Genomic DNA, 27,757 nt, shown 5'->3' on the forward strand with positions numbered 1-27,757 from the left:
GAGACATGCATTTCAGTAATAATTTAATGATCACCGAATGAGCCTTCACAAGCAATAAATCTAAATTAAATTAAATTAAAAAAAAAAATCTATTATTAGTAAAGATCCGCTGTCAGCAGCTAGGTGTACAAGATGCAGTATCTGTCAGACATTTCAGTGCCCCTGGTGATGGCTCATCTGATGACATATACATGGCTGTCATATCTAGATGCACATCTGGCCATGCCTGTAGACAAACAAGTCCCATATCCATCCAGTGTCCAGCAGTTTGTGGTGTACAGGATTTCCTGAGCTCTCCCAGCCTGTGACGTTGCACACCTCCCTTTCTCTGCCTTCTCCCCTCCTTCCCATGTTCTCCAGCTTCCACTCTCTCTCCATCAGCTGCAGGAGCAGGTTAGTCCTTTTCTGCTTTACAAATCCTGATCTGCCTGTCCATGTCTAGATTTTCATCCTCCATCATCCTGGTCTCCTTGCTCCTGATGATTGTCCTTTTATTTAGCTGTCTTCCATTCCTCTCCTTTACCTCTCCCCTGCCCTCCCCTCCTCCTTCTCTTATCTGCATCTGGCTTTCTCTTTGTATTTCTCCATTTCCCTCACCTTGCATTCCTTGCCTGCTTCTTGCCCTCTCCTCCCCTCCTTCTGTCACTGCAAGCCTCATCACCATCTGTGGGATTAAATCTGCTCTCCTGGATGGATCTCTGCATCCCCGGCCATCCTGCTCAGGATCTTCCATTTTATGTGCTTTACCCCATGCTGCATTGGAGCCCATCTCTCTATGCACTGTATAGTTTTCATCACATGATCATCCTTCTACTGACAGCCTGGTTTTGCTGCACATCTATAGCCCCATTTTTATCTCTTTTCATTGCTGTCATTTGACATCCTAGAAATAAACAATTCTTGGTTACGGTACCTCCTCTCCAGCCCCATCCTTTCTATGGTTCTATATATCTCAATGTAATTGATTCGACTCCCTTCTGCCGAATCAATCTGCTTGGCTTCCCATACGCCGTGTTTTCCTGGATTCTTATCACTTCCATTTCTTCTCAGGTTACGCTTTTTTTAATTGCAGTTTTTCTTTTCAACCCATCAGTGTATTCCTAAAAAATAAAATGCACATGCCATGTTTACCAGATTCATGAAGATGGTCTGGACTGTAATTTGCTGTATATCAAGGTGTCCTAAGCTCACCGCACACAATGCAATTGTTTGTGTACAATCTCCTTTAGATTGACTAACTATGTTGTACCTGCCTAATTGGATCCAGATTTATATGATAGTTTAGGTAGGTCTTTATATTGCATGGCTTAAAGCCCAACTCTGGGAAACCTGCAAATTATTCATTGCAATTGGGTTGTGCCTGTACTGTAAGGGTTAACTGCTCAATTAGTCCAGGGGCTGAAAAATATACTTTTACTTACCCCTCTCCCCCAGCAGACGGCGTTCCCCTATGCTCCAGGGGGGTACACTGTACCTCAGCATCCTCATTTCCAATGCAGGGCTATGGACCCTGCAGTAGTCATGATGACATCAGGGCCTCTAGAGCAGTGGTCTCTAGACCTCTAGAGCAGTGATCTCCAAACTGTGGCCCCAGGGCCGGATGCGGCCCTTTGCTTGCTTTTATCTGGCCCTTGGGGCACTATTTTATCCACTAGTTCCAACAGTGAGGCATAATTCCCTCCACTGCCCATATGGAAGAAAAATATATTTGAAATATATTTTTAAAATATTCTTCCCAAATATATTGACATATTTGAAATACTACAATTTTGGCCATATTCAATATATTTCAAAAAATATTTCAATAAATAAATTATATATATATATATATATATATATATATTGTATGTTGAAATGTGTTTTTATTACAAAATATATGAAAAATAATTTTAAAACTACATTTTCAAATATACTGTATGTCTTTAAAAATACAATTCTACATTTTTGGAATGCATTTACAAATGTATGTAAAAATATATGTTAAAAGGACTTTTTTATATATTAAAAAAAATCAGAAAGAATATATTTAAAAAAAGTATATTTTCAAATATATTTTTTATATATTTTGTAATATATAAAACATGCATTTCAACATGTAGTGTGTATATATATATATATATATACACATGAAAAATATATTTTACATATATATTTTTTAAAATATATTCTTCAGATTTTTTTACATATAAAAAAGTAATTTTAACATATATTTTTTATATTTTTTTACATATATTTTAAAATGTAGTTTTAAAAATATTTTTCATCTATTTTGTAATAAAAACACATTTCAACATAATATATATATATATATATATATATATATATATTGAATATGGCCAAAACTGTAGTATTTCAAATATATGTCAATATATTTGGGAAGAATATTTTAAAAATATATTTTTCTTTCATGTGGGTGACACCAGTGAAGGGGCACAATTCCTTCTAATGATGGGGCACAATTCCTCCCTCTGATAGCAACGCTGGGACATTGTTTTTTCCACTGACGTTGGGACCTTTTCTACTCCTATTGGCTATAGTCTGGCCCCCCTAAAGTTGTAAGGACACTAAACTAGCCCTTTGTTTAGAAAGTTTGGAGACCCCTGCTTTAGAACATGGGGGAGAAGGTGCTACAGGGACCGGTCTATCAGCATAGAGGAGCAGAGGACTGGGTCACCCATGCAATGTGGGCACAGCCCCACTGCAAGGGAGAATTTTTACGTTTCCTGGAGTTCAGCTTTAGTGACCATACACTAAACCTGACCGTATAATCTCCTTTGTATCAACCATCAATTTATAGTGTAAATCCAGCTATACATGGATCGAAATTCGTCCAGTTGAGCAGGGACCAGACAAATTTCAGTCTGTTGGGTTTTTCCTATTTGATCAGTACCGCTGGCTATAGCCAGCAGCACTGATCATTGTATTCTGACGGTGGGGAAGGCCTTCAGAACACAATGGCACCGCAGGAGGATTCCCCTACCTACATTGAATATTTGGATAGGGGTATCAAATAATTTTTTTTTCTTTCAAGATGCTGGTTGGATGAAATATATGATAAATGTGTGGGCTGCCCTAGGGCCTGACTGATTGGCTATGAATGGAATTGGTTGATTAAAGTGATATTAAGTGCCGGTTCACACCATAGAAACGCAGTCCAAATGTGTTCTGGATGCATTTCTGTATGCACGTTTTTGACGCATTTTTGCGCTTTTCTCTTTTTTTTAAACAATGTCCATACATGTGCGTTCCATGCATTTTTGATGCATTTTACTGTGTTCCAGTATGGTTCAGTGCAGAAAAAATGCAGCATGTTTTACTTTTTTCTGGAACTGGAATGCACTGGAATTGACTGCACTGGTATGAACCAGGCCATTGGAAACCATGTAACCTACTATTAATGTGTTTTTCATACAGAAAATAAACACACTGGACTGCATGTGGTGTGAACTGGCCCTTAAGGCAGATTTTTTTCTTCATACTTCATACTTACCTGCTCTTTACAGTTGTTTTGCACAGAGTAGCCCTGATCCTCCTCCTCTCAGGTCCCGTGCCGGTGCTCCTGGCCCCTCCTTCCTTCCAATTGCCTACCCATATCCAGCAGCTTGCTATGGGGGCACTCAACCAAGCCTACTCCTGAGCTGCTGCACTGTGTGTCCACTCTCACATGAAACATGACTCAGCCCCCCCTTGCTTTCCCCTCATTGGCTCACTGGCTGTGATTGACAGTAGCCAATGGCTCCTGCTGTTGTCTCAGCCAGCGAGAAATAAGAGACCCAGGGGAACTGTTCATCCTTGGATCGAGATGGGGCTCAGGTAAGTACAGACGTACCTCGGTTTGGGAACGCATCGGTTAGTGTAATTTTCAGTTTACGAATGAAAATCCATTGAAAACAATGGCTCAGTTTACAAATTTTTTTCGCAATACGAACGGATCAATTGCTTTGCAAAGCATTTACAAATTTTTTTTTTAATCATGTCCCTGTACAGTACTATTCCTTTAAAGTGCACTTTATAAAGAGTTTTGAACAGATAAGACCTATTTTTTACTTATTTCTGACCTCCGGAATGGATTCATTAGTTTTCAATGCATTTACGATTTTTTTTTTAATCATGTGCCTTTATGCCTTTAAAGTGCACTTTATAAAGAGTTTTGAACAGATAAAACTTTTTTTGACCTTTTTCGGACCTCCGGAACGGATTAATTGGTTTTCAATGCATTTACAAATTAATTTTTAATCATGTCCCTGTACAGTATTTATGCCTTTAAAGTGCACTTTATAAAGAGTTTTGAACAGATAAAAGACTTTTTATTTACTTTTTTCTGACCTCTGGAACAGATTAATTGGTTTTCAATGCATTCCTATGGGAATCCGCGTTTCGGTTTACAAATTATTCGCAATACAAAAAGTTCCGCAGAACGAATAAAATTCATAAACCGAGGTATGCCTGTATTGGGGAGGGGGGGGGGCTGCTGCACACGTTTTTCTACCTTGAACCTTTACAACCACTTTAAGTTTGTCCTTATATTACATAGTTTTGGTAAGCCAAGATTGTAAAAAGGATTGTACTATCAGATTGTATGGTATTTGGCTAGCCTAAAGTTGATTGTGCAGAGATTGTATAGTCAGATCGTAATGTGTATGGTGGCCTTTAGGCTTGAAGTAGAAGTTCTTCACTTATCACAATCTTCCTACCTTTCTGCCCTTGTCCATAATATGGTTTTGTCTTTATGGCAGAAAGGCCAAAAGTGTCATGTAGTGAAATTTTTACAACTTGGCATCCGCTCAGGAGTTCCCTAATTATGCTGAAAGAAGTACAAGTTGTAGTAAGAAAGGTGGGGTACATTCAGGGTGTGCTTGTTATCTAGACAGATTTTCAGTAATAGAGAAATATCAGCCTAGAGATGGATTTTCTTGGTGAACTCTTAGATGTAAGATGCAGAGCAAATTTCCTGATGAATCAGTGAAAAGCCAATCAAGGGTAGCCCTGACATCCTTCAAATTGAAACTATAAGGATCCAGTCAGAAAATTGTTGGCCAAATAGTCAGATGCATCTACTCTTTGGGTATTTTGACAGCCGTGAGTGCTGGCTCTCAGAATAAAATAGTCAACAGTGGAGATTCGTCAATGCACAATGTCCACTGCAGATGGGGGAATCGATAGATTTCTCTTGTTCAGCTTGCTGGACTGAACAAAAGAAATCTTACAATGTATGGCTAACTTAAGATCCAACATACGAAAACTGAGGACAAAGGTTAGATGACTTTCTGGATAGCAAGCCACTTGGTTGGTAATAGCATGGAACAAGTGTCAAAATGTATTATATGTCAGGTGTTGGGCGGATATCCACACTTTTGCATGTTACAAGTAATGCATGGTAACACATGTAACATGTTGCTACTTTTCAGTATCTCCTCTCCATTCTTATCCTTCATATGGCTCTGTATATCGCAATGTACGGTGACACATGTAACATGCATTGCTGCTTTTCAGTCTCATTCATTTGGAATGGCAGCCCAGTACACTAAGGCACCTGTGTGTAAGGCCATGCGTGTTGGCAGACCATTTATTCTGAATCAGCTTCCTTAGTGCAACACATATTATGCACCACAGGAATGTAGATGGGCCCTTAAAATGGTTGTAAAGGCTGAAAGTTTTTTTTTACCTTCATGCATTTTCTGCATGAAGGTAAAAAAACCTTCTGTGTTCCCCCCACAGCCTCCTCTAATACCTACCTGAGCCCCATCGCAATTCAGCCTTTGGCTCTCTGCGGACTCTCCCTTCTGATTGGAAGATACAGCAGTGGAGACATTGGCAATAACAGCCAGTGAGCCGAGACAGAGGGCGGGGCCGAGTTGCGGGTCTGTGTGTGAATGGACACACACAGCAGCAGCTCAGGAGCAAGCTTGCTTGGGTGCCCCCATAGCAAGCTTCTCGCTCTGGGGGCACTACGCAGGAAGGAGGAGCCAGGAGCACCAGAGGGGGACCTGAGAAGAGGAGGATTGGGGCTGCTCTGTGCAAAACAACTGCACAGAGCAGGTAAGTGTGACATGTTTGTTATTTAGCCCTTAATATTATTTTCAAGTGGGACAGGGAGTCACTAACAGAAGATATTTTTTGTTGGACAAGTCTATGTAAACCCAATTACTATAATCTCATATATAACTTTAACTGGTTAGTGTCATTTTCAATATTTTTACATTTTGTGGCTCATTAAAATAATGCCTGGTGATCCTACTATAAAAGGTCCTTGTTCAGACATTTCCTGTGATATGCAGCCAATGTTCTTTCTTGGTCTCCCAGTTGCCTTGTCACATGGACTTCCGATGGAGACTATATATGGTCTTTTCAGAACACATTACGCTGTAATCAGGAACTATCAGAAAACCCTGCCCTGAGAAATGCCATGCAGTCAACACTGGACTGCATGCATGTAGACTGGAAGTTAGATAAGCAGAGATAAGCAGTGCTAAGATGTAACAAAGCATTAAAAAAATATGAAACGTATTTTGTTAAAGCCCAACTCTGGGAAAATGTAAAATTATCCTTTGCAATGGGACTACACCTACACTGCAGGGGCCAAACCATTTTACTTGCTTGATCCACTGCTCTTCAGGCAGATGGTGCTGGTCCATGCTCCTGAGGTGAACTGTCCCTCGGGGTAATCACATCCAAGACAGGACTAAGGACCTTGCTTTGATTTTGATGATGTCAGGACTCTAGACCACTGGGGTGCAGGGGAGAAGAAGCAGAAGGGACCAGTCTAGCTGCAGGGAGGAACGGATAATTAGCTAAGTAAATCCTTTTTTTTTTTGTTCCCTTAGACCAGTGGTCTCCAAACTGTGGCCCTTTGCTTGCCTTTATCCGGCCCTTGGGCACTATTACATCCACAGACACCTACAATGAGGAATAATTCCTACCTCTAAAACAAACAATTTCTCCCACTGACACCAATGATGGGACACTGTTCCTCCCACAGACAAAAACAATGATGAGACACAATTCCTTCCATTGACACCAAATATGGGGCACAATTTCTCCGACTGACACCAACAATGGGACGCTATTCCTCCCACTGACACCAAGGATGGGGCACTAATCCTTCCATTGACATCAACGATGGGGAACAATTCCTCCTACTGACAGCATCAATGCAGCACAATTACTTACATTGATACCAACAATGGGGCGTAATTTTTCCTACTGACATTAGCAATGGGGCACTACTCCCCCCACTAAAACCAATGATGGAACACTATTTCTCCCTATGACACCAACAATGTTGAGGCACAATCCTTTCCATTGACACAAATTATGAGGCACAATTCCTCCCAATGACACCAACGATGGGGCACAGTTCCTCTCAATGACACCAAGGATGGGGCACTAATCCTTCCATTGACATCAACGATGGGGAACAATTCCTCTCAATTACACCAGCGATGGGTCATAATTCCTCCTACTGACACCAACAATACGGCGAAATTCCTCCCACTGATACCAGCAATGGGGCATAATACTGCTAACACTAATGAAGGGTCACAATTTCTCCCACTGAAACCAATGATGGAACACTATTCCTCCCAATGACATCAACCATGGGGCACAGTTCCTCTCAATGATACTAACAAAAGGGCACATTTCCTCCTGCTGACATCAACAATAGGACACTATTCCCTCCCAACGACACCAATGATGGGGCACTATTCCTTCTAGGGATGGGGCATAATTCCTAACACTAACCTCAGTGATAGGGCACAATTTCTCCCACTGACACCAACGATGGGACACTATTCCTCCCAATGACGCCAACAACATTGAGAAACAATTCATTCCATTGACACCAGTGATGGGGCACAAATCCTGCCACTAACACCAAAGATGGGGCACTACTTCTCTCACTGACACCAGTGATGGAACACTATTCCTCCCAATGACACCAACAATTTGGCACAATTCCTTCCATGGACACCAACGATAGGGCACAATTCCTCCAACTGACAACAACAATGGGGCATTATTCCTCCCAATGACACCAACAGAGGGGCACTATTCCTCCCACTGACCCCAAAGGTGAGGCATTGTTTACGCCCATTGACACAAAGACATTTTCTACTCCCACTGATCACAGCCGGTTCCCCAAAAGTCTGAAGGACAGTAAACTGGCCCCTTGTTTAGAAAGTTTGGAGATCCCTGCTGTAGATCCACTGCAAGAGATTATTAGTTGGCCGGAGTTAGTCTTTAAAAATGGCTTTTAAAGTCTTTTAAAAATGGTTTTCAATGATACACAGTACTTCAGCTAACTAAATATCATTCACTTATGGCTTACATTTACTTGAAACACGCCACAGGGGAAAATTCAAGCTGTGAAAAGCTGTACATCGAAACAGTCAGCGCATCTAGATTAGTTCACCGAAGTTTATGTTTATTCTGAACTTTCTCCTGCACAGGTCAATCTTGGCCCTGCTTCTTTATAGGTCACTGAAAATAGATTTCCATATTACTTCAGCTGCTTAAAGTTTACTGTATATATATATATATAATTAATTAAGTCATGAAAGGATTTGCTTGTATACATGGTGACGATATTGGCCTAGCCATTACAGACCTAGAATGCCAGAAACTGGTTGAAATAGTTTCTTTGGACATTGTATTCAACTAGTGGATAATAAAAGGTGACAGATAAGGTCCACGTCCTTCATGATGTGATTTCCACTGTTAGTGTTTCTGTTTTCAGCATGACCTATGCCATATAGATGACTGGTTCATCAAGACTATTAACCACATTTACAGTATATATGCTAAATCAGACAGAGATGTGGCTTTTTGTTGAGTTCAGTGGGCTGCTGGTAATTGTCCAGCTATTGATAAATAAATCATTTTCCCTAACAAACAGTTTTATCAGTTTTATGATAATAGTTACTGTGCCTAGATTTTGCTTGTCCCACAGCATGTACTTTGCAGCCCTATGTCCTTGGTGTTGTTACTCTGTTATCTCTGTGTAGAGAATAAATACATTCTGTGATTCACTGCGAAGACAATTGCATGTTGCGTTATTTAACCACTTGCCTACCGGGCACTTATATGGGCACAGCTGCAGGTCAGCACTGATGGGGGGCACTGATGGGTGGCACTGCTGTGCACAGATGGGAACTGGTGGGTGGCACTGCTGGGCACTGGTGGGTGGCACCGTAGGTCACTGATCATCAGGGCACTGATCTGGAACTGGACAACCGCACTGTAGCCATCATTCGGCTATAGCGTTGTAAGGATGCGGTCAAACAGGCCTATTTAAAGTGGTTGTAAACCTCTAAAATGATAAATGAACAAAGCATATCCCTCTACAGTGTGTGCTTGCCTCAATTCAAAGCACCTAGTGTGGTTCCTACCTGCTGTCTCTTTATCTGCATAAGTCACTTCTGTTAATGCCAACACCACAGAATCCTGGGGTCTACCCACTCCACAGCACACAGAAAATTATTGACAGCATCAGCTGTGAATGTTTCCCTATGAGACTTTGTAGAGGGGGGTATGTACTTTCCCTCCACTCAGGTCTCAGACTACATTCAGCTCTGTGCCCTGTAGTGAGTAAGGTCATATCCTCACCCCCTGCTTTCTAGAGCAGTGGTCCCCAAGCTGCAGCCCAAGGGCTGGTTGCAGCCCTTTGCTAGTGCTCTTGAGGCACTATTTCTCCTGACTTGACGCACTATTCCTAACACTGACATCAACAGTGGGGCTTAATTCCCCCGACCAGTGGGGCTTAATCCTCCCAGTGATTGGGCATTATTCCTCCCACCAATGATGGGGCACTATTCTTCTCTGTAATACCAATGGCGGGCACTACTCCTCCTCTTACTGACCACATGCACTATGCAACTGAACACCACACCTGAGGCATTGTTTACTCTCACGGATGCCAGGCTCCTGGACATTTTTATCCCCACTGGGCACAATCCAGCCCCCCTAAAGTCTGAAGGATGGTAAACTGGCCCTTTGTTTGGAGCGTTTGTAGACCCCTGTTGTAGAGCTATGACATGCTGTGTAAAATGTGTGCTTCAGGAGGCCGTGACGAAAAGAGGGCTGCAGAAAAACAGGTACAACTTATGTAGGAGGATTTGTTTCATTTCTGTGCATCACCTGAGGCTAGTCACTTAACTGGATATATGTAAGGATTTACAAGCACTTTAAATGACCACCGATGCTGGATTAACAATTATGGCTCATGTATGAGGTGTGACAATTTAATTCCCAAAATGTCCGCAGCATAGCACTAATGCAGGCCACAGACGGTTCATTTAACAGCCGATTTTTCGTCCGAAAAACGAAACATCATTCGTTCTGTAAACCGATGTTGCCACCAATGATTGCGAAAATTGGACGTTTTTCACGAATTTTCCAGCATGACCAATAAACGAAATGAGGAGGAACCGCGAAAATCGGCCGATGCCATTGCCCCACTAACAGTGTAAAAATAGGCCGATTATTCTTTCAGACTAAAAATTGGCCGATAAACAAACCGTCTATGGCCTGCATAAGGTGGTGAGTCACAAAACCATTTGCACTCAAGTGTGTTCTGACATGTTATAACTTGCACTTGCCTTGTTCACAGACCAGTTGACTCAGTCTTTAAGGCTTAGTAGATGAAATAACATATGTGTGCATTGCGCTGTTGGTGGAAAATAAGTGACAGGAATCTGTAGCAGGGGATTAATATAAAATTTTACTTGAAAATTGGCAAAAGTGCGAAACTTTACACTACAGGCTTATGGTGAACATTCCATGAAGGAATCAAGTGTTTTTAAATGACATAGGCGGTATAGGGAGGGGCGAGAAGGTGTCCACGATGACATAAGAAGTGGGCAGCCAAAAATGCAAAGGCCGGATGCAAATGTGGAAGATGAAAAAAGTTACAGGAATCTGTTCGGAGGAAAAGACCGGGACTCTGGCCTGACAAGTGGATTCTCCCACCACAACAATGCTCCTACACATGATGCGTTGTGTTCACGAGTTCCTGGCCCAGAAATCCATTCCGAAACTTTACCAACCACCCTATTCCCCTAACTTAGCACCCTGCGACTTTTGGCTGTTTCCAAAATTTAAAAATGCCTTAAAAGGACACAGATTTGATGATATTCTGAACATCCAGAGTGCTACGACAAAGATACTGCACAGCATTTTGGAAAATTAATTCCAGGAATATTTCTGGCAGTGGCACAGTCGTCTGGAAAAGTGTGTTGCAAGGTGTATCTACTGGCCATTCCAGGAATGAAATTGTCACATCTCGTACACAAATGCATTTGTTTGTACGTGATTCTGCATTTCCAGGTAGGGGGCGCGCGCACCGTCCCTACCCACGCCGCCATTGGCAACTACAGCTGTCTATTACCGAGTCCCAGGCAGAGATTCCCTGCCGGCAATTTTGCTGGAGAACACTGACAGGGGAGAGGTCTGTATGTAAACAATGCAGATCTCTCTCCTGTTAGCTCCAGCATGTTGCTTTGTATTGCTCTGCATAGCAGAGCAATACAAAGCAGCATGCTTACACAGTAATACGCACACAGCACAGTTTGTAAAACAGCACACAGTTAAACCTTTGATCGTCCTAGATGTTAACCCCTTTCTGCCCAGTGTCATTAGTACACTGTCAGTGGTTTTTATTAGCACTGATCACTGTATTAGTGTCACTGGGGATGTCAGTGGCACCAAGTCCTCCCCCCCCCCCAGTGTCAGAATTCCCACCACAGTCCCTCTATAAGTCGCTGATCGCCACCAAAAACAAATTAATTTACACATATTGGGATATTTTTTAGCAAAGACATGTAGCAGAGTACATTTTGGCCTAAATTTATGCCGAAATTACATTTTTAAAATTTTTTCACTGGATATGTTTTATAACAAAACGTAAAAATACTGGGTTTTTTTTCAAAATTGTCGGTCTTTTTTTGTTTATAGTGCAAAAAATAAAAAACACAGAGGCAATCAATTAGCACCGAAAGAAAGCTCCATTTGTGGGAAAAAATGGACCTAAATTTAATTTGGGTGCAGCGTTACATTACCACGCAATTGTCAGTTAAAGTAACACAGCGCCGTATTGCAAAAATGGCCTGCTCAGGAAGGAGGGTAAATCATCTGGAGTTCAAGAGGTTAAAAGCGGAGTTCCACTCACTCTGTAAATACATAAAAGTCAGCAGCTGTCCCACGATCCCTCGGTGCCCCTGCCGCAGCCCGTTTCACCGGCCATCCTGTATTCCAGGCGCCGGCATCTTTAGTGTGGGCACCCGGCTATGACAGCTTGCGGCTTCACAGCCGGGTGCCCACTGCACATGCGCGAGTAGCGCTGTGCTTCCTGAATGGCACCGTCATCTTCTGGAACCTGTCTCATGTCCCAGAAGACTACGGGGATGGAGGGTAGGAGGACAACTTCTGCTTCCAATCGCCTAGGCGATCATAGCTGAAGTGGGACCGGGTACCTGTCAATTTCGGGTACCCGTTCCCCAAAGGTTCCAATCCTTAATGGGGAGTGGGGGACCAATCTTTAAGCGAAACTTCCCCTTTTGGGTGGAATTCCGCTTTAATGAAGTAACTACAAATCCTGTCTGCCACCATGGCAGATGACTTCTAGTTTTTAATGAACTATGAGCACATTGTTCAGCACCATCATAGTTCATTGACTCTTTCTGCAGCTCAGTAACTGTCTGCCTATATGTCGGTTCAGGCAGATGACTGTACTGCAGGAGCCTGACATTGCCTCTACACTCCAGTGATGGTGGGTGAAATGCTTTGCAGGCTTCAGTGTAAAAAATAATAAATACACATTTTTTTAACCTGCAAAATCATGTATTTATTTATTTAATGAAAGGTGACCTTATCCTTTAATCTGTGTCAGACTATAACTGAAATATAGATTTACTGTAAATGCTTTATGTGAAATAGCTTATGTTGCTCTTTGAAACTGTATAGGAAAAAGAATTCACAAGTGTGCAGAAATATGATATTTTTGACTTTTCTGTTATTGTGCAGGCTAACCCCCAGTAACACCTTTACTTTTAATGCAGTTTTTGCGCATTTTTGCACATTTTCACATTCATTTGATATGCGTTGGTATGTTTTTGCAACATGAGTACTATAATAACCAAATGTAATATTATGTGCAAAAACTCAGAGAAATGCATATAAAAGCACATGATAAACCTTTTGTATTTTTTAAATGCGCAGGGCCCATTCACACTAGGAACTGCATGTGAGTCATCCCAGAACGCTGTATAGTTCCTCTGCGGTTAACATGCAGTTCCGTACAGTGCAATTTCAGCCCAATAATTTTGAATGGGCTGAAATCGCACCGCACCAGAAGTAGTGGCAACGCACTGCAACCAGAATATATGGTACTTTTGTAGCATGCAATCCAGTGCAATATGGTGCTGGCAAACGCACAGTGTTTGGGACCTACATTTGCCTGTTCCTTAACTTTGCACTGACACTTGTTACAGATCACGGTGTGGGAAACCGACACGAAATGTGGGTCTCCTGCACCACGTTCCAATGTAAACGGATCCTAAGGGGTGGGACCCCATTGCTCTACCAAGCAGAAAAACAACATATATAGTTTTTTTTCTATGTGATTCACAACAAGAATTCAGTTGTGGCTTAGGAAATATGCCCCTCTATATACCACCTTGATTTTAAAGCCTCAGGCACACTGGATATTTTTTCAGCTGCTCTTAGGGGCATCTGGCATTTTTTTTTCCTGCCTCTAAATGCCGTTGCATGTTCGTCTATGTGTCCATACACACATAGGTTTTTAGAAGAGTTTAGAGCAGGGGTGGGCAAACTTTTTGACTTGAGGGCCGCAATGGGTTCATATATTGGACCCGGGGGCCGGACCAAGAGTAGATGAATGATGTGTATGTGTCATCCATAGTAAGTATAGTAATATTCCCCCATAGTAAGCATAGTAATTAATCCCCCATATAGTAATTCATCCCCCATAGTAATTCATCCCCCATATAGTAATTCATCCCCCATAGTAATTCATCCCCCATAGTAATTCACCCCCCATAGTAATTCATCCCCCATAGTAATTCATCCCCCATATAGTAATTAATCCCCCATAGTAATTCATCCCCCATAGTAATTCATCCCCATATAGTAATTCATCCCCCATATAGTAATTCATCCCCCATAGTAATTCATCCCCCATATAGTAATTCATCCCCCATATAGTAATTCATCCCCCATAGTAATTCATCCCCCCTATAGTAATTCATCCCCCATAGTAATTCATCCCCCATATAGTAATTCATCCCCCATAGTAATTCATCCCCCATATAGTAATTCATCCCCCATAGTAATTCATCCCCCATATAGTAATTCATCCCCCTATAGTAATTCATCCCCCATAGTAATTCATCCCCCATATAGTAATTCATCCCCCCTATAGTAATTCATCCCCCATATAGTAATTCATCCCCCCTATAGTAATTCATCCCCCCTATAGTAATTCATTCCCCATATTAAGTCCCCAAGTCCCCCCTGTGTCAATTCACTTACCTTTGCTCCGCGCGTTCCTCTCGCCGTGTCCGCGCCGTTCCAGTGTGGCATGAAAATCTGTCTCCTATGAGGATCTGTCCCCCTCGACGTATCTGCGCATGTGCCAGTTTCAGGCATTAGCAGCCGATCGGCGATCTCCGGCACAGATACGTCGAGGGGGACAGATCCTCATAGGAGACAGATTTTGCTACACCGGTCTTCAGGGCGGACTGTGAGAGGAGCCTAGCTCCGCGGGCCGGATTAAAAGGTCCGCCGGGCCGTATACGGCCCGCGGGCCGTAGTTTGCCCATTGCTGGTTTAGAGGCAGAAAAAAAACATTGCCAGTGCATCCAGGAGCAGTGGAGTTTCAACAAAAAAATGCCTGTAAATGCATCTAAATGTGCTCAAGGCTACTTTCACACTGAGGAGTTTTTGAAGTGTTTTTGCGTAAAAAAAAAGCACCTAAAAGGCTCAAGAAAAATGCTTCCCTATACATGTGAATGTATATCTATGTATGTTTTCACACTGAGGCATTGCGCTTACGGTGTAAGAACTCCTGTTTGCAGCATCTTTGGGACATGTTTGGTGAGTTAAAAAATATGCCCCAGAAACACCTCCTCCCATTGAAATCAATGAAAAACGCTAAAAAAAACGCCTCTGTGAAGCGTTTTTGGAGCAGTTTTTAAGTCACATGTCCTTTAAAACCGCTCAGAAAGCGCCTATGCATTTTTGCTGTGTTTTTGTGGAGGATCAGTGTGAAAGTAGCCTTAGTGCTAGGCGCATTTAGCGATTGACCATTAGTTAATTTTATTGGCCAGAATATTGTCATTCTGGCCAATGAAATGAATTAACACCTAAATGCGTTACACCCTTTTACATCTGTCAAGCGTTTTTTTCTGACAAAATGCTGCTGCCAGGAGGAAAGGATTCTAGGAGAGTTGGAAAAACATCCTGTGTGCATGAGGCTTAAATATTGACTGTTCTGAGTGCCAGGGAACACACTCTGTCATTATACTGTGTCATTTCCCTGTGGAATAGTAAGACCCCATTCACATCTGAGCATTATGTAGCTTGAAGCTCCAAACACTCGACATCCACTTCTACAAAGCCATGCCGCTGGTGCATTTCACCCTGCCCAACGGGACTTAGTCATAGAGGTCAAGGTCTAAACCCTGGTGAAATGCGTCAGTGGCATGCCTTAGAAGGAAGGCTGGGGCTGTGCACATTCCTCTCCAGCTGTTGAGCTAGTGGTGTGAGGTCTCTCATCCCCGCAAGCTACTTTTAACCCTTTCGCTGCCAGGTCCATACATTGTACAGACCTGACAGCGGTGTGTGTGTGTGGGGGGCTTAGTGTACCTACATTCTGAATTGCATTACATTCAGTAAAGCACAGAGTAGACATCCAGGGTCTTTTAGATCTGGATGTCTCATTAAGGAGAACTTGTCATCAAAACATCATCGCATGGGGGACTTTTATTTATTTCAGGTACTTATATAGCGCCATCAATTTATGCAGCGCTTTACATATATATTGTACATTCACATCAGTCCCTAACCCTCAAGGGGTGTACAATCTAAGGTCCCTAACTCACATTCATACATACACATACTAGGGCCAATTTAGACAGGAGCCAATTCACCTACAAGCATGTCTTTGGAGTGTGGGAGGAAACCGGAGTACCTGGAGGAAACCCACGCAGGCACAGGGAGAACATGCAAACTTCAGGCAGGTGGTGCCATGGTTGGGATTCAAACCAACAACCCTAGTACTGCCAGGAGGAAGTGCTAACCACTTGGCCACTGTGCTGCTTTTTGCCTCCTATGTTATGAAAAGAAAGAAAAAAATGTAAATGGTAAAAAATTAAAGTTACACCCAAGTAACCCCCCCAAAAATGTTGAGGCCCCCCTCACATATAAGCATAAACACACGCATCAAGGGCGCCTACGCATGAAAACGTCTAATGTGATACACATATTACATATCACCGTGCATGCTGGAGTGAGAGCAATAAATCTAGCACCAGCATAACGCTAAACAGATGACCTATAGGGGGGGGCTTTTGAAGCGTCACCTATAGAAAATATAGGGTACTGAAGTTTGTTTCCCATTTGATGGGCCCACACAAACGTAAGGTTTGACATGTTGGGTATATACTGTGTTTACTCAGTGCAACCTTGCATTTTATATTTTACTAAAAATGTGGGTAATTTATTGTGTTTGTGTGCCCTAAAACTGACTTTAGTATGTTTTTACAGAAATTTTGCGTTTCCTAGACCTCCCTAGATTCCCAGCTGTTACTGTTCACCTTCACCATTACAGGAGTGAGCTGTCAAATATTGAGATGCTCAGAGCTGTCAAATGCTGAGATGCTAATGCTCAGAGCTACTGCTTCAAGGGGGAGAAAGTGCATGAGAGAGGCGTTTGAATCAGAGAAAGAGCTTGGTTCTGTGATGGTTGAGGTGAACAGTAAGGGCTGGCAGTGTCTTAACAACGTCCTAGCAACAAGGTAGGATGGGACGGTGCCATCTCTGGGAGTTTCTCAGTCAGACTTCAGGAGGTATGTTTTATGGTAAAGGTAAACTATGCCTTTAAAAACTTCAATACCAGGCACTTTCACCTCCTTCCTGCCCAGGCCAATTTTCAGAGCTGTTTCAATTTCAATAACAGTTGTGCGGTTATGCAACACTGTACCCAAAGAAAATTGCTTAAATTTTTTTTTCACACAAATAGAGCTTTATTTGGGTGGTATTTAATCACCACTGGGTTTTTAATTTTTGTGCTAAATAAACAAAAAAAGACCAAACATTTTGAAAAAAAAAGTGTTTTTCTTCGTTTCTGTCATAAAATTTTGCAAATAAATAATTGTTCGTAATAAATTTAGGCCAAGATGTAATCTGCTAAATTTTTTTGGTGTGTGTATATTATTTAGTCTGTAGGACAGTTAAAGAGTCCACAAACTATGGTATATATCTGAAAATCGATCAATCTTGATGTACTGATGATCTAATTTCTTGAGGCCCAAAAATATCAGGACAGTACAAATACCCCCCAAATGACCCTTTTTTGGAAAGCAGACAGTCCAAGGTATTTAGTAAAAGGCATGGCAAGTTTTTTGAAGTTTTAATTTTTAGTCATCATTTTTTGGAAAATGAAGACATATAAAAAAACATTTTTCACAATTTGTTTTATATACTGTCACCAGTGCAGTACAGCGTCATCATATAATGGTGTGGCAGTGATCAAGGACACTGACTGGTGACAGTATGGAAAAAAATAATAATTTTTTTTAATTTGTTGTTTATTTATTTTTTATTACATTCTTTTAGGATTTTTTTAAACAAACTGTGACCAGAGCAATACAGTGTTACCATAGTAACACAGTACTACTCTGGGGAAGTGATCAGTATTCTTTTTTTTTTTTTTTTTTTTATTGCTTGTAGCAGTGAATTTCATTGCTATAAGCAAGCACTTTACTGAATTAAATCTATTCATTCAGTAAGTATTGTGATTAGCTGTGATTTTCTGTGGGCTGTGATTGTCCCCGTCGGTACCATGTGATCACTGTGACTAATCACAGCTAACAATTGTACACAATGAATGGCATGAAAGGCAGCCATTCATTGTTTACAGTTGTCATTAAATCTGCTGTTATTGGTCACAGCGATCACATGGTACTGGCAGCAGGACGGTACAGTGATCTGTCATTGGCTGTGTCCAGTGGATTCAGCGGGTGACAGATCGCGCCCATGGGGCAGACGGACGGCCACCCAGAACGACAACAGTCTTGCCCGGCTGTCATATTACAATAGGCCAGGCAGGAACTGGTTAATCTGCAAGCTTCAGGCATTTTTCACCCCAATAAACTTCAATGTGAGTGCCTGAAAAACATGCAAAAATGCACATATCACAGGTTTTGTTTCCCCCTGGTTACTAGCTTTCTATTGGTTAAAAATGATAATAAAAAACTCTCAAGTCCACAAAAACACTGAAAAACACTTGTAAAATGCTAAAAAGAAAAGGAGTTGGTAAGTCTCCATGCACACTGGCTTATAAATCGCTGCTTCTACAGGAGTATTGTGTTTTGCCTGTAGAAGCAGCTCAGTGTTATCCTGAGTCCATGCACATTAGGACAATTAGAGGCATATTTTAAGCTCAGTGTTTAGAGGCAGGAAAAAACACCCTTCTGGTTTACGTATTTTGATTTGAACTTTCTAGCAGAAAAAACACTAAACTCTCCCAAACTCGCCTGTGTACAAGAACCCTCTATGGCTCCATGCACACTAGCATATTTTATAAGCTCAAAAAACGCTGGATAAAAACTACTAGTAATTGCGTTTTTTAGTAGCATTCAGAAGTGTTTAGGAGCATTAGTGTTTTATTAGCATTTTTCCAGTACATGTAGAGAAAAACAAAAGCTAGAAAAAAGCTGTTAGGAGCGCTTTAGCAGCATTTAGGAGTGTTACGCGTTTTTTTTCCTACTGGAAAAATGCTAAAAAAACTCTACAAAAAATATTTTTTTTCTGCTGTTAAAAGCTGAAGCTCAAAAAATGCTAATAGCCTAACGTATTGTGCATGGACACATAGGATAACACTATTTAGCTTCTAGAAATTGCTAATAATAGCTTTTAAGAGCTTAAATAAAAACGCCAGTGTGTATGGAACCTAAATCAGTGTTTTTTTCTGCTAAGGGAACTGGCCATTTTTTAAGCTCAGTGTGCATGGAGCCTAAAACTACCAGAGACTCACAGCTAATGGGTGAATGTTGCCTAAAAAGTGGTGAGAAGGTGAAAGATAATCAGCCCGTTACCTTGTAAAAATGTTTCTGTGAAGGCCCTGACCTTTCTGCAAGTCTAGGCCTGATATTTGCATGTCTGCCTAACATAACAAATACCATAAACAAGGTTATTTCAACACCGAAGTGACTTTAAAAAAAATACCTAACTGTTGGAATATTTTCTGTTCAATATTTGTTGTCATCAAAGCTATAGTAGTAGATTTAGATCAGGGGTGTCAAACTGGCGGTATTCCAGCTGTTGTGGAACTACAAGTCCCATGAGGCATTGCAAGACTGGCAGTTACAAGCATGACTCCCAGAGGCAGAGGCATGATGGGACTTGTAGTTCTGCAACAGCTGGAGGACCGCCAGTTTGACACCAGTGATTTAGATAGACCAGCAAAGCGGCCATTTATTTTAGATATATAGTGAAAACAATAGGACGCGGGCTCTGCGCTTTCACGTTCCCATGACAGTGTACTGGCACTTAGAAAGAAGCACAGCACCAGAGGTAGGAAGCCTTGGCCTGTCTTGTAAACATTAGATAAGCAGTAAGTTACATATAAAATTGTTCCATTGTAGTCCATGGACTGCCCAAAGCTGACAGTTCTTTACTATGCTTCTCCTATTACAGCACCAAGGTATAGCTGCAAAAACTGGCCTCAGGCTGTCTCATAGACATGCAGCTGCCATTGAGGCTTTCAAGACTGCAGGCCTTGTATCACAATGAACCGCTGGCTGAGGTTAAATAAATGTTTTTTTTTATTTTTTTAATTATTTCAAAGTGGCTCAAGGCTTGATACTGGGTGGTGTTTCTTCATAGTGCAGTTATCTATTAAAGGGTTAGTTCACCTGTACAAAAAAAAACTGCCTATGCAGATAAGGGGTGTCTGCAGATAAAAACAAACTATGCAGCTCTGACTAAAGTTGAATAATGTCCTTTTAATAGGTGTAGGCCATTTACATGCGTACCTTCCGAATGCGCTGACTGGAATACCCCCAGGATATTGCTAAGTGAGGCCTAGTCGTTATTGCCTACCTCCACCATCACAGGAGTGAGCTCTTCTCTGATTCAAACCCCCTCACATTCTCCTCCTCTCTCCTGATGCAGTAGCCCTGAGCTCAGTGTTTGAGAGCTCACTCCTGTGGCGGTGGAGCTGAGCAGTAATGACTAGGCCTCACTTAGCAATGTTCTGGGAGTTTTTTGCCAGTCAGGCTTCACGACGTATGTAATGCATTTGAGTTACCTACCTGCCTGTCTGCCCCTGTACAGTGAGCCACATAGGTGAAGTTCACTGTGCAACTTTGGCAATGCCAAACCTGACTGAACTCCCGTGCATGCGCAGGAGTGAAGTCATCTCCACCTGGCCAATAAAAGTGGCCAGCAATCATGACCTGGAAGCCGGCTGCCCAAAGATGTCACCAACTGGGCAGGGAGCTCTAGGATGCTTCATTGCTGGATCCAAGGTGAGTATAGTTCTTTAACCACTTCCCGTCTGGCCCATGTATATAAACGTCTGGACGGGAGCATTGCAGGAGCGGGTGGCCATTTATAAACGTCCTCCCCACTCCCTGCCTGTGTGCACTCCCTGGGAGCGCTCGGCACCACGATCTGGTGCCCGCTGTGTCCTCTGGACACTGATCGCTGTATGGGACTTCTGTGTGAGGTCCCGATCATGTGATCACTGATTGGCCAATCAGTGATCACATAAATAGTAGTAAGCAAGATGTCACTATTGACATCATTGCTTACTACTAGTGAAATCTGTGAATGATCACAGAGGGCACATGATACAAGGATATTCACAATAGCCTTGTACTATGTGACAAGCTGTGAATAATCACAGCACGCACAGTATTTCTCAATGGCTGCAAGAATGCAGCCAGAGAGAAGGAGAAATGATTGCTTTTACAGCCTTTATGGGTGTAAAAGCAATCAGTGCAAAAAAAAAAAAAATCTTCATCACCCCCCCACAAGTAGTACAGTGCCACTATGGTGATACTGTACTGCTAGGGTGACAGTATGTTAAAAAAAAAAACAAAAACATAAATAATAATATAAAAAATAAAAATGCCAAAACATTTTTGGAAAAATTTGGTTATAAACTAATTTGGGTTATTTTTTTTTTTTACTAAAAAGATAGATGAATACATTTTGGCCAAGATTTATGAAGAGAGATTATTTATTTGCAAAATTTTATAAGAAAAACACTTCTTTTTTCAAAATGTTTGGACTTTCATTTATATAGCAGAAAAATAAAAATCCCAGAGGTGAATAAATACCACCAAAATAAAGTTTTATCTGTCTCAAAAAAATTAATATGGGTACAGTGTTGCATGACTGCGCAATTGTCATTCAAACTGTGATAGTGCTGAAAGTTGGCCTGGACAGGAAGGGGGAGAAAGTGTCTGGACTTGAAGTGGTTAACCACTTGCCCTCCAGAGGATTTACCCCCCTTCCTGACCAGGCCATTTTTTGCGATACTTTAACTGACAATTGCGTAGTCATGCAACAGTGTACGTAAATGAAATTTAGGTCTTTTTTCCCACAAATAGAGCTTTCTTTTGGTGGTATTTGATCACTCTTTGCGCTATAAACAAAAAAAGACTGATAATTTTGAAAAAAAAAACAATATTTTTTATAAAACATATCCAATAAAAACATTTTAAAAATCTAATTTCTTCATAAATTTAGGCTAAAATGTATTCTGCTACATATTTTTAGTAAAAAAAATCCCAATAATTGTGTATTGATTAGTTTGCGCAAAAGTTATAGTGTCTACAAATTATGGTACATATACTGGAATTTTTAAAATGTATTTTTTATACTAGTAATGGCAGCAATCAGCGGCTTATAGCAAGATAGCAATATTGCGTCAGACATTTTTACACTAACTGACACTTTGTGGGAACCAGTGATGCTAATACAGTGATCAGTGCTAAAAATATACACTAATCACTGTACTAATAACACTGGTTGGGAAGGGATTAACATCAAGGGCGATCAAAGAGTTAAGTGTGTGCCTAGTTATGTGCTTGGAACATACCTGGAACGTGGGATATTTCTGAAGTCATATAGAATATTGAGACAAGAACATTAAGATATTAAATTTTACTGTGTCTGTTATCTATCAGTTATTTTAGCTTAGTACCTTTTCCCCATTGCAGGGTTGCTTTAACCAATTCTACTTATTTTGTTGATAGAAAATAAACGGATATTCTATATTAAGTTTACCCAAAACAGATTATTGAGTTTTGAGTAGTTGTTAATAGGTTCAATTATTTAGTCTTCAGAATACCAGCTATGAAATCTACCCTACTGCAAGATCAGAACTCTGTACCCCTGATGCGAATATGTCTTACAAGATACCTACCTTGCTTGGTTTATACCAGGCAGTGGTGCTGCCAGGCTTGTGCTTTAGCCTGTGTATAATTGTATGCAGAGTAAGATTATGGTATGCAATTTGAAAACTTTATCAAAATGATACAACCACTGCTCAGGACACCATATGCATGGAGGATGTCACCAAAAGACTCCAAAAAAGGTACTTGAATGTTAATCGCAGAGCTTCGCTACCATCTGCTGCTCATGGACTAGATTGGGAATTAGCTATAAACAATAAATACAAAGGAAATGTATACATACATATGAAGCATCAATCAATCAGCACAATTACCATGACTGTGATGAGTGCTCCAGATTGCTACATTTATGGGGCATTCACCCTTTAGGCTTCATGCATACTGTAAGTTTAAAGAAGTTTTTTTTCTCCTACAGGAGTTTAGTGGGGGGGTTTCGAAAAGCAGGGATTCTGATGCAGGGGGCAATCCCCAAAAATGTAGGGTGCTTATGCTGGTTGAAGTTCTGAAGTCCTAATGCTTGTAGAAACTCTGTCATTGTGTAGATTGGACTTTGGAATTTTGTGACAGATAGGTCTTTTTCAGTATTAAATTGTGAGTGTTTTAGGCCACTTTTATATTAAAGTAGCTTTACATGCTTCACAAGGCCAGTGCGCTCTGGAGTGTGTTTATGTTTTTTGCGATTTTGCCATGGCTGGACATGGAAGGATTGGGTACAGGGTAATGCAGTCTTTGGACAAGCCAGTGGGTGATCAGCCCCAATAGAGTTCTCAACTCAGCTGAATGAAATCTTTTGAGTGGACTTATTTAAACTGTTAAAAAATAATCACAAGTGACATTTAAATGTTTACCACAATGGTTGATGAAGTGGCCCTTCTATAGCTGCGTAGCTTAGCTTTACCAGGCAAAAAGTTTTTCTATCTCCGATAAGTATGCAGATTTGCACCTCAATGTTAATGTGCTCTATTTCAATTAGCTTCATTAAAATGAATTTGTAAACTCACACATGTACTTGATTAATGCATTTTATTCTTTTATCCAGATATTTTCAAGCTTTTCTGGATACAGTTCTGTAAAAATGAGGAACATGAACAAAAAGATAAGGTAATAGACACCTAGCAAGATCAAAGCAAGTCAGGCCAATTCTTGGTCTGTGAAGGAGTATAATCTCATATTTTATCTCATCAACTTGTCAGACAGTAAAAGGACTTCTGGGCTTAGCTTTATTAGGCTAGAAACCTTTTATGACTTTTCTATTTACTTGCTCTCATTTGGTCGAAAATATTTTATACCGCTTTTAAGAGGCCAAAACCGAAATTGTAGATTTTGTTCACGGCAGCTGGCACAGAGGATATACACAATGAATGAGGAATGTGGTCTACTGGGTCGAGACCTCTCCAAGATGACTGATGAAGAAATGCTGTCTCACAGCAAAGAGGAACTTGTCAGGAAGCTAAGAGAAGAGGAAGCAGAAAAAATGGCAGCTCTTATTCAAAGGGGTCGTCTTATAAAAGAGGTCAACCGCCAGCTGCAAGGCCACTTGACAGAGATTCGTGAGTTGAAACAAGTTAACCATCGTCTTCAGGAAGAGAATAGAGAGCTGAAAGACCTCTGCTGCTTCTTGGATGATGACAGATTAAAAAGCAAGAAACTAGCTAGTGAGTGGCAACTATTTGGCTACCATGCAGCTAAAGTCTTAAGGGAAGACTTGGGTGGGTACCTTAAAAAACTGGCTGAACTGGAGAGGCGGCAGGATGAGCTTGTGAGGGAAAACACATGTCTGTCTGAAGTTTTTCTGGCTCTAGAAGAAGATGGGGCCTCCATAAGGCACCATGCTAGCCCCGTGGCTTCATCAGAGCTTAGTCTTTTACCCTGTGGACCACGAGACTTAGGCGACGGGAGCTCCAGTACAGGCAGTGTCGGGAGTCCAGACCAACTGCATGTTGTTTGTTCCCCTGATGACTGAAAGGGGTTTGGCATACCATTTTCTTGAATGTATATGGCTGTGAATGACAAAGACTTTTGGCCTCCAAATTGGGATTCATAAGGCCATTGAAAGGGCGGGGGGAATCTGGGAATAACAGCTTGGTCTTTTTACCCATACACTCTTTTTCGTGTATATATTGTACACACAAAAACCTGAAGCCATGTATTCTTTTCTGTAAATAAGCTGATGAACAAATACTTTATATGTACACGGCTGTGAGCTAGTACAATTTCTGCTCTTGGTCGCTGTATATATACAGATAATAGATAGTACACATTCTACCTTGTCAATGATCTCTGTAGGTATACATAGGAAAGACAGTACAATCTCTTCTCACAGTCAGTCACCTCTGTATGTATACAGGCAAGCCATTGTACAATGTCTCTGTATGCATACAGGTGGGCGATAGTTCAGTGTCTGATCTCATGCACTGATCTCTGTATATTTACAGATAAAATAGTTACATAATCTCTCTACATACATTTTATAGTCTCAGATTATAGTTCTGATGTATCTGAGGTGTGTGTTTTTAATTGTTCATCATATTTCCACATTTGCTGCTATATGGCAGCTATGCATTTGAATACGTCTTTTATCACAACAGTCCTCATCTCCCACTGTGCAACAAAATGTACCTGTGTTATTTTCAATAATAGCCATGACATGCCATCAGTGACACTGAAAATGGTCTGGTTTGGTGTAATTGGTTGTCTCTGGCCTGCAGGGGAGATGCCTAAAAGTATAGGGTGATCATACATGGACTAGTCTTTGCAAGCAATGCCTGAAATCAGACCATGTATGGAATTCTTAAGGGGGTGATAATGAGTGCTCCTGACTATCATAAGTGACCAGGCATCCCCTGTGGGCGAATTGAGAAGATATTTATGTATAGTTGTGATAAATGTGAATCCCAGCACTACAGTGATGGGGAAAAGAATTGGCAGATGTCTCACTGTCTGTTCTTATTGGTGAGATATGTTCTTGTCTTTATGCATTGCCAGACAAATAGATAAGAATGTCATTGACAGGAAGGCTTCTTTAAATCCATGAAAATGACTGACAGCCTTATCTCTGCTCCTATATTTTTAAGAACAATGAAGGAAATGTGGTATTGAGAAGATAAACCTACAGTTGGCCAGTTAGGGCCGGTTCACACTTGTGAAGCGAGCTGCATTTTTCTGCATAAGGAAGATGCAGCTATCCACAAGGGCACACAGAAAACAACGTTTTTCTGTGTGCCCTGTTCACAATTGCTTCCAGCTGTGGGGCAGAACGATGCAGAAAAATATAACGTCTGCATTTTTGCACACTGCCCCGCAGGTCTCTGTGCTACCCTGTTTGTATGCATGGCAGCTGAGCTGCCATGTATAGAAATGAATGCAATGTCACTTTATGACATTTTATTAAAGTTTAGAAAAAAAGGAGAAAAAGTTGTAAAAAAAAACCCACAAGGCACTGCCCCCCTCCCCCCCTTCTTTGCTGGAAGCTGTTATCACTCCCCCCAAGAGAAAAGGGAACATTATTTTCTGTCGGTAGTGTGAACTGACCCTTAGAGCTACATGATATGATACAGTCTAGGCAGATATATGGCATTGGTCTTGCAAATTTAGTATTTGTGTGATTTCAGAGATCTGACAAACTCTTATGCTGCATTTCACAAGGAATAGATAAATCGTAAATAATGTCCTATAAGTCTTACTTTGTGCCAAGATTCTGCAGGTACCTGAAAAGATAGCATTATGCGGTCTATGGTGGCTAGGGCTGTAAAAATCCAGGTGCCAGAACCGGGTCATGTCATCCCTGTGATTTACAATTTTTTGTAGGTATTTTGTGCCTGATGGGTGATCAGTCAGTGAGCACTACATGCCTTTTCAATACAGGTGCTATCAATCATTAAATCACTTTACCTGGCATGGAGCTCTTCTAAGTAGGCAATAAATATGAGAGGACAGTCAACCATATGACTGGACTGAGCAACAAACTCACATCTATGGTAGCAGGCACATATCAGCCTCCGCCTGTACCACTCTCCTCGTGCAAGTTTTGTCAGTGCTTGGAAAGCTTCAGATCATACTTGAATATTTAACTACCCTCTTATATCAATTGCCAGTCTTTTATGATCCAGTGAGCCATGCACCTTTGGTTGATCACTCTGCAAGCACTGAGTAAACCAAAAAAATGAAACACAAATTCTTTACCAGTGGACCTCAGTATGTAATACATATATTTCTTACAGGGGCAAGGCTACTATTGTTTGCTACTGTGAAGCACTGATGAATAGTAAGAGGTCAGGGTTATTGAATGCACTGTAGCGGTTTGTACATGCAAAAACTCCCAGCGCAGGAGGTGTGAATATGGCACAATAAATGGTTAGTTAGGTAAGGGCTGAGTCCAGGGGTAGATTAGTGTAAGGATAAAGTGTCTTAGGCATTAAAGTGGAAGTCTTGGATGCTCTGAAAATTTGCCCTTAACTTCAATTCCCCAACCACAACAAAATTGAGCGTTTTTTTCTCACATCTTTTAGCTTAAACTTACCTTTTTAAATAGTTGTGATGTCATCAGTTTTCTTTTACGGTCAAGTATTCCCAGCCACTCAGGCACACAGTATCACACCCATTGCCTATTTGGTTGCCACCAATGGACCCTGAAGCCCAGAACTAAAATATTATCCACACACTTTATGGGAATCCTAAGATAAACTGCCATATACCAAAGGTACACAGTAAATATTTGCTGTAATGGGGAGTGCATTATGGTAATAAGCAGGAAACACTAAAATAGACCAAAAGGGACATGACCCAGGCTTTGGGCCTGGATTTGTTCAGCCATTATAATCAGAATGGAAACGTCTCCTTTGTAAAGAAAAAAAAGGAAGAAAGAAAAGCATCTGTTTCCCACAGCAAAGAGAAGCAGAACATGACTGGTTGCTATGGCAACACAGACACTTTCCTTTCCTCCAGGTTTTATAAATCTGGCTCTTTATGTATGTAAAAAGCAGTTCAACTTTGTTACCTGTTAATTATTCTCTGTAGATAAAACATGTGTATAAAAGCTTAATTTCTGCACACTTTACACACATTTAAATAAATATATATTTGGGAATTTATAA

The 27,757-nt window shown here is 41.1% G+C and overlaps 1 protein-coding gene across 1 annotated transcript; it reads left to right on the forward strand.

Annotated features, from left to right (window-relative positions):
• Positions 1 to 245: 245 nt before the first annotated feature.
• Positions 246 to 27,757, forward strand: CCDC85B (coiled-coil domain containing 85B). The gene is made up of 2 exons (XM_089658097.1): positions 246 to 393; positions 23,704 to 27,757. The coding sequence occupies exon 2, from the start codon at positions 24,022 to 24,024 to the stop codon at positions 24,625 to 24,627; it is 606 nt and encodes a 201-aa protein (XP_089514223.1). The 5' UTR covers positions 246 to 393; positions 23,704 to 24,021; the 3' UTR covers positions 24,628 to 27,757.

Source organism: Staurois parvus, unplaced genomic scaffold (genome assembly GCF_062004578.1).
Source record: "Staurois parvus isolate SC_StPar_1 unplaced genomic scaffold, SC_StPar_1.0 ptg001051l, whole genome shotgun sequence".
NCBI lineage: Eukaryota > Metazoa > Chordata > Amphibia > Anura > Ranidae > Staurois > Staurois parvus.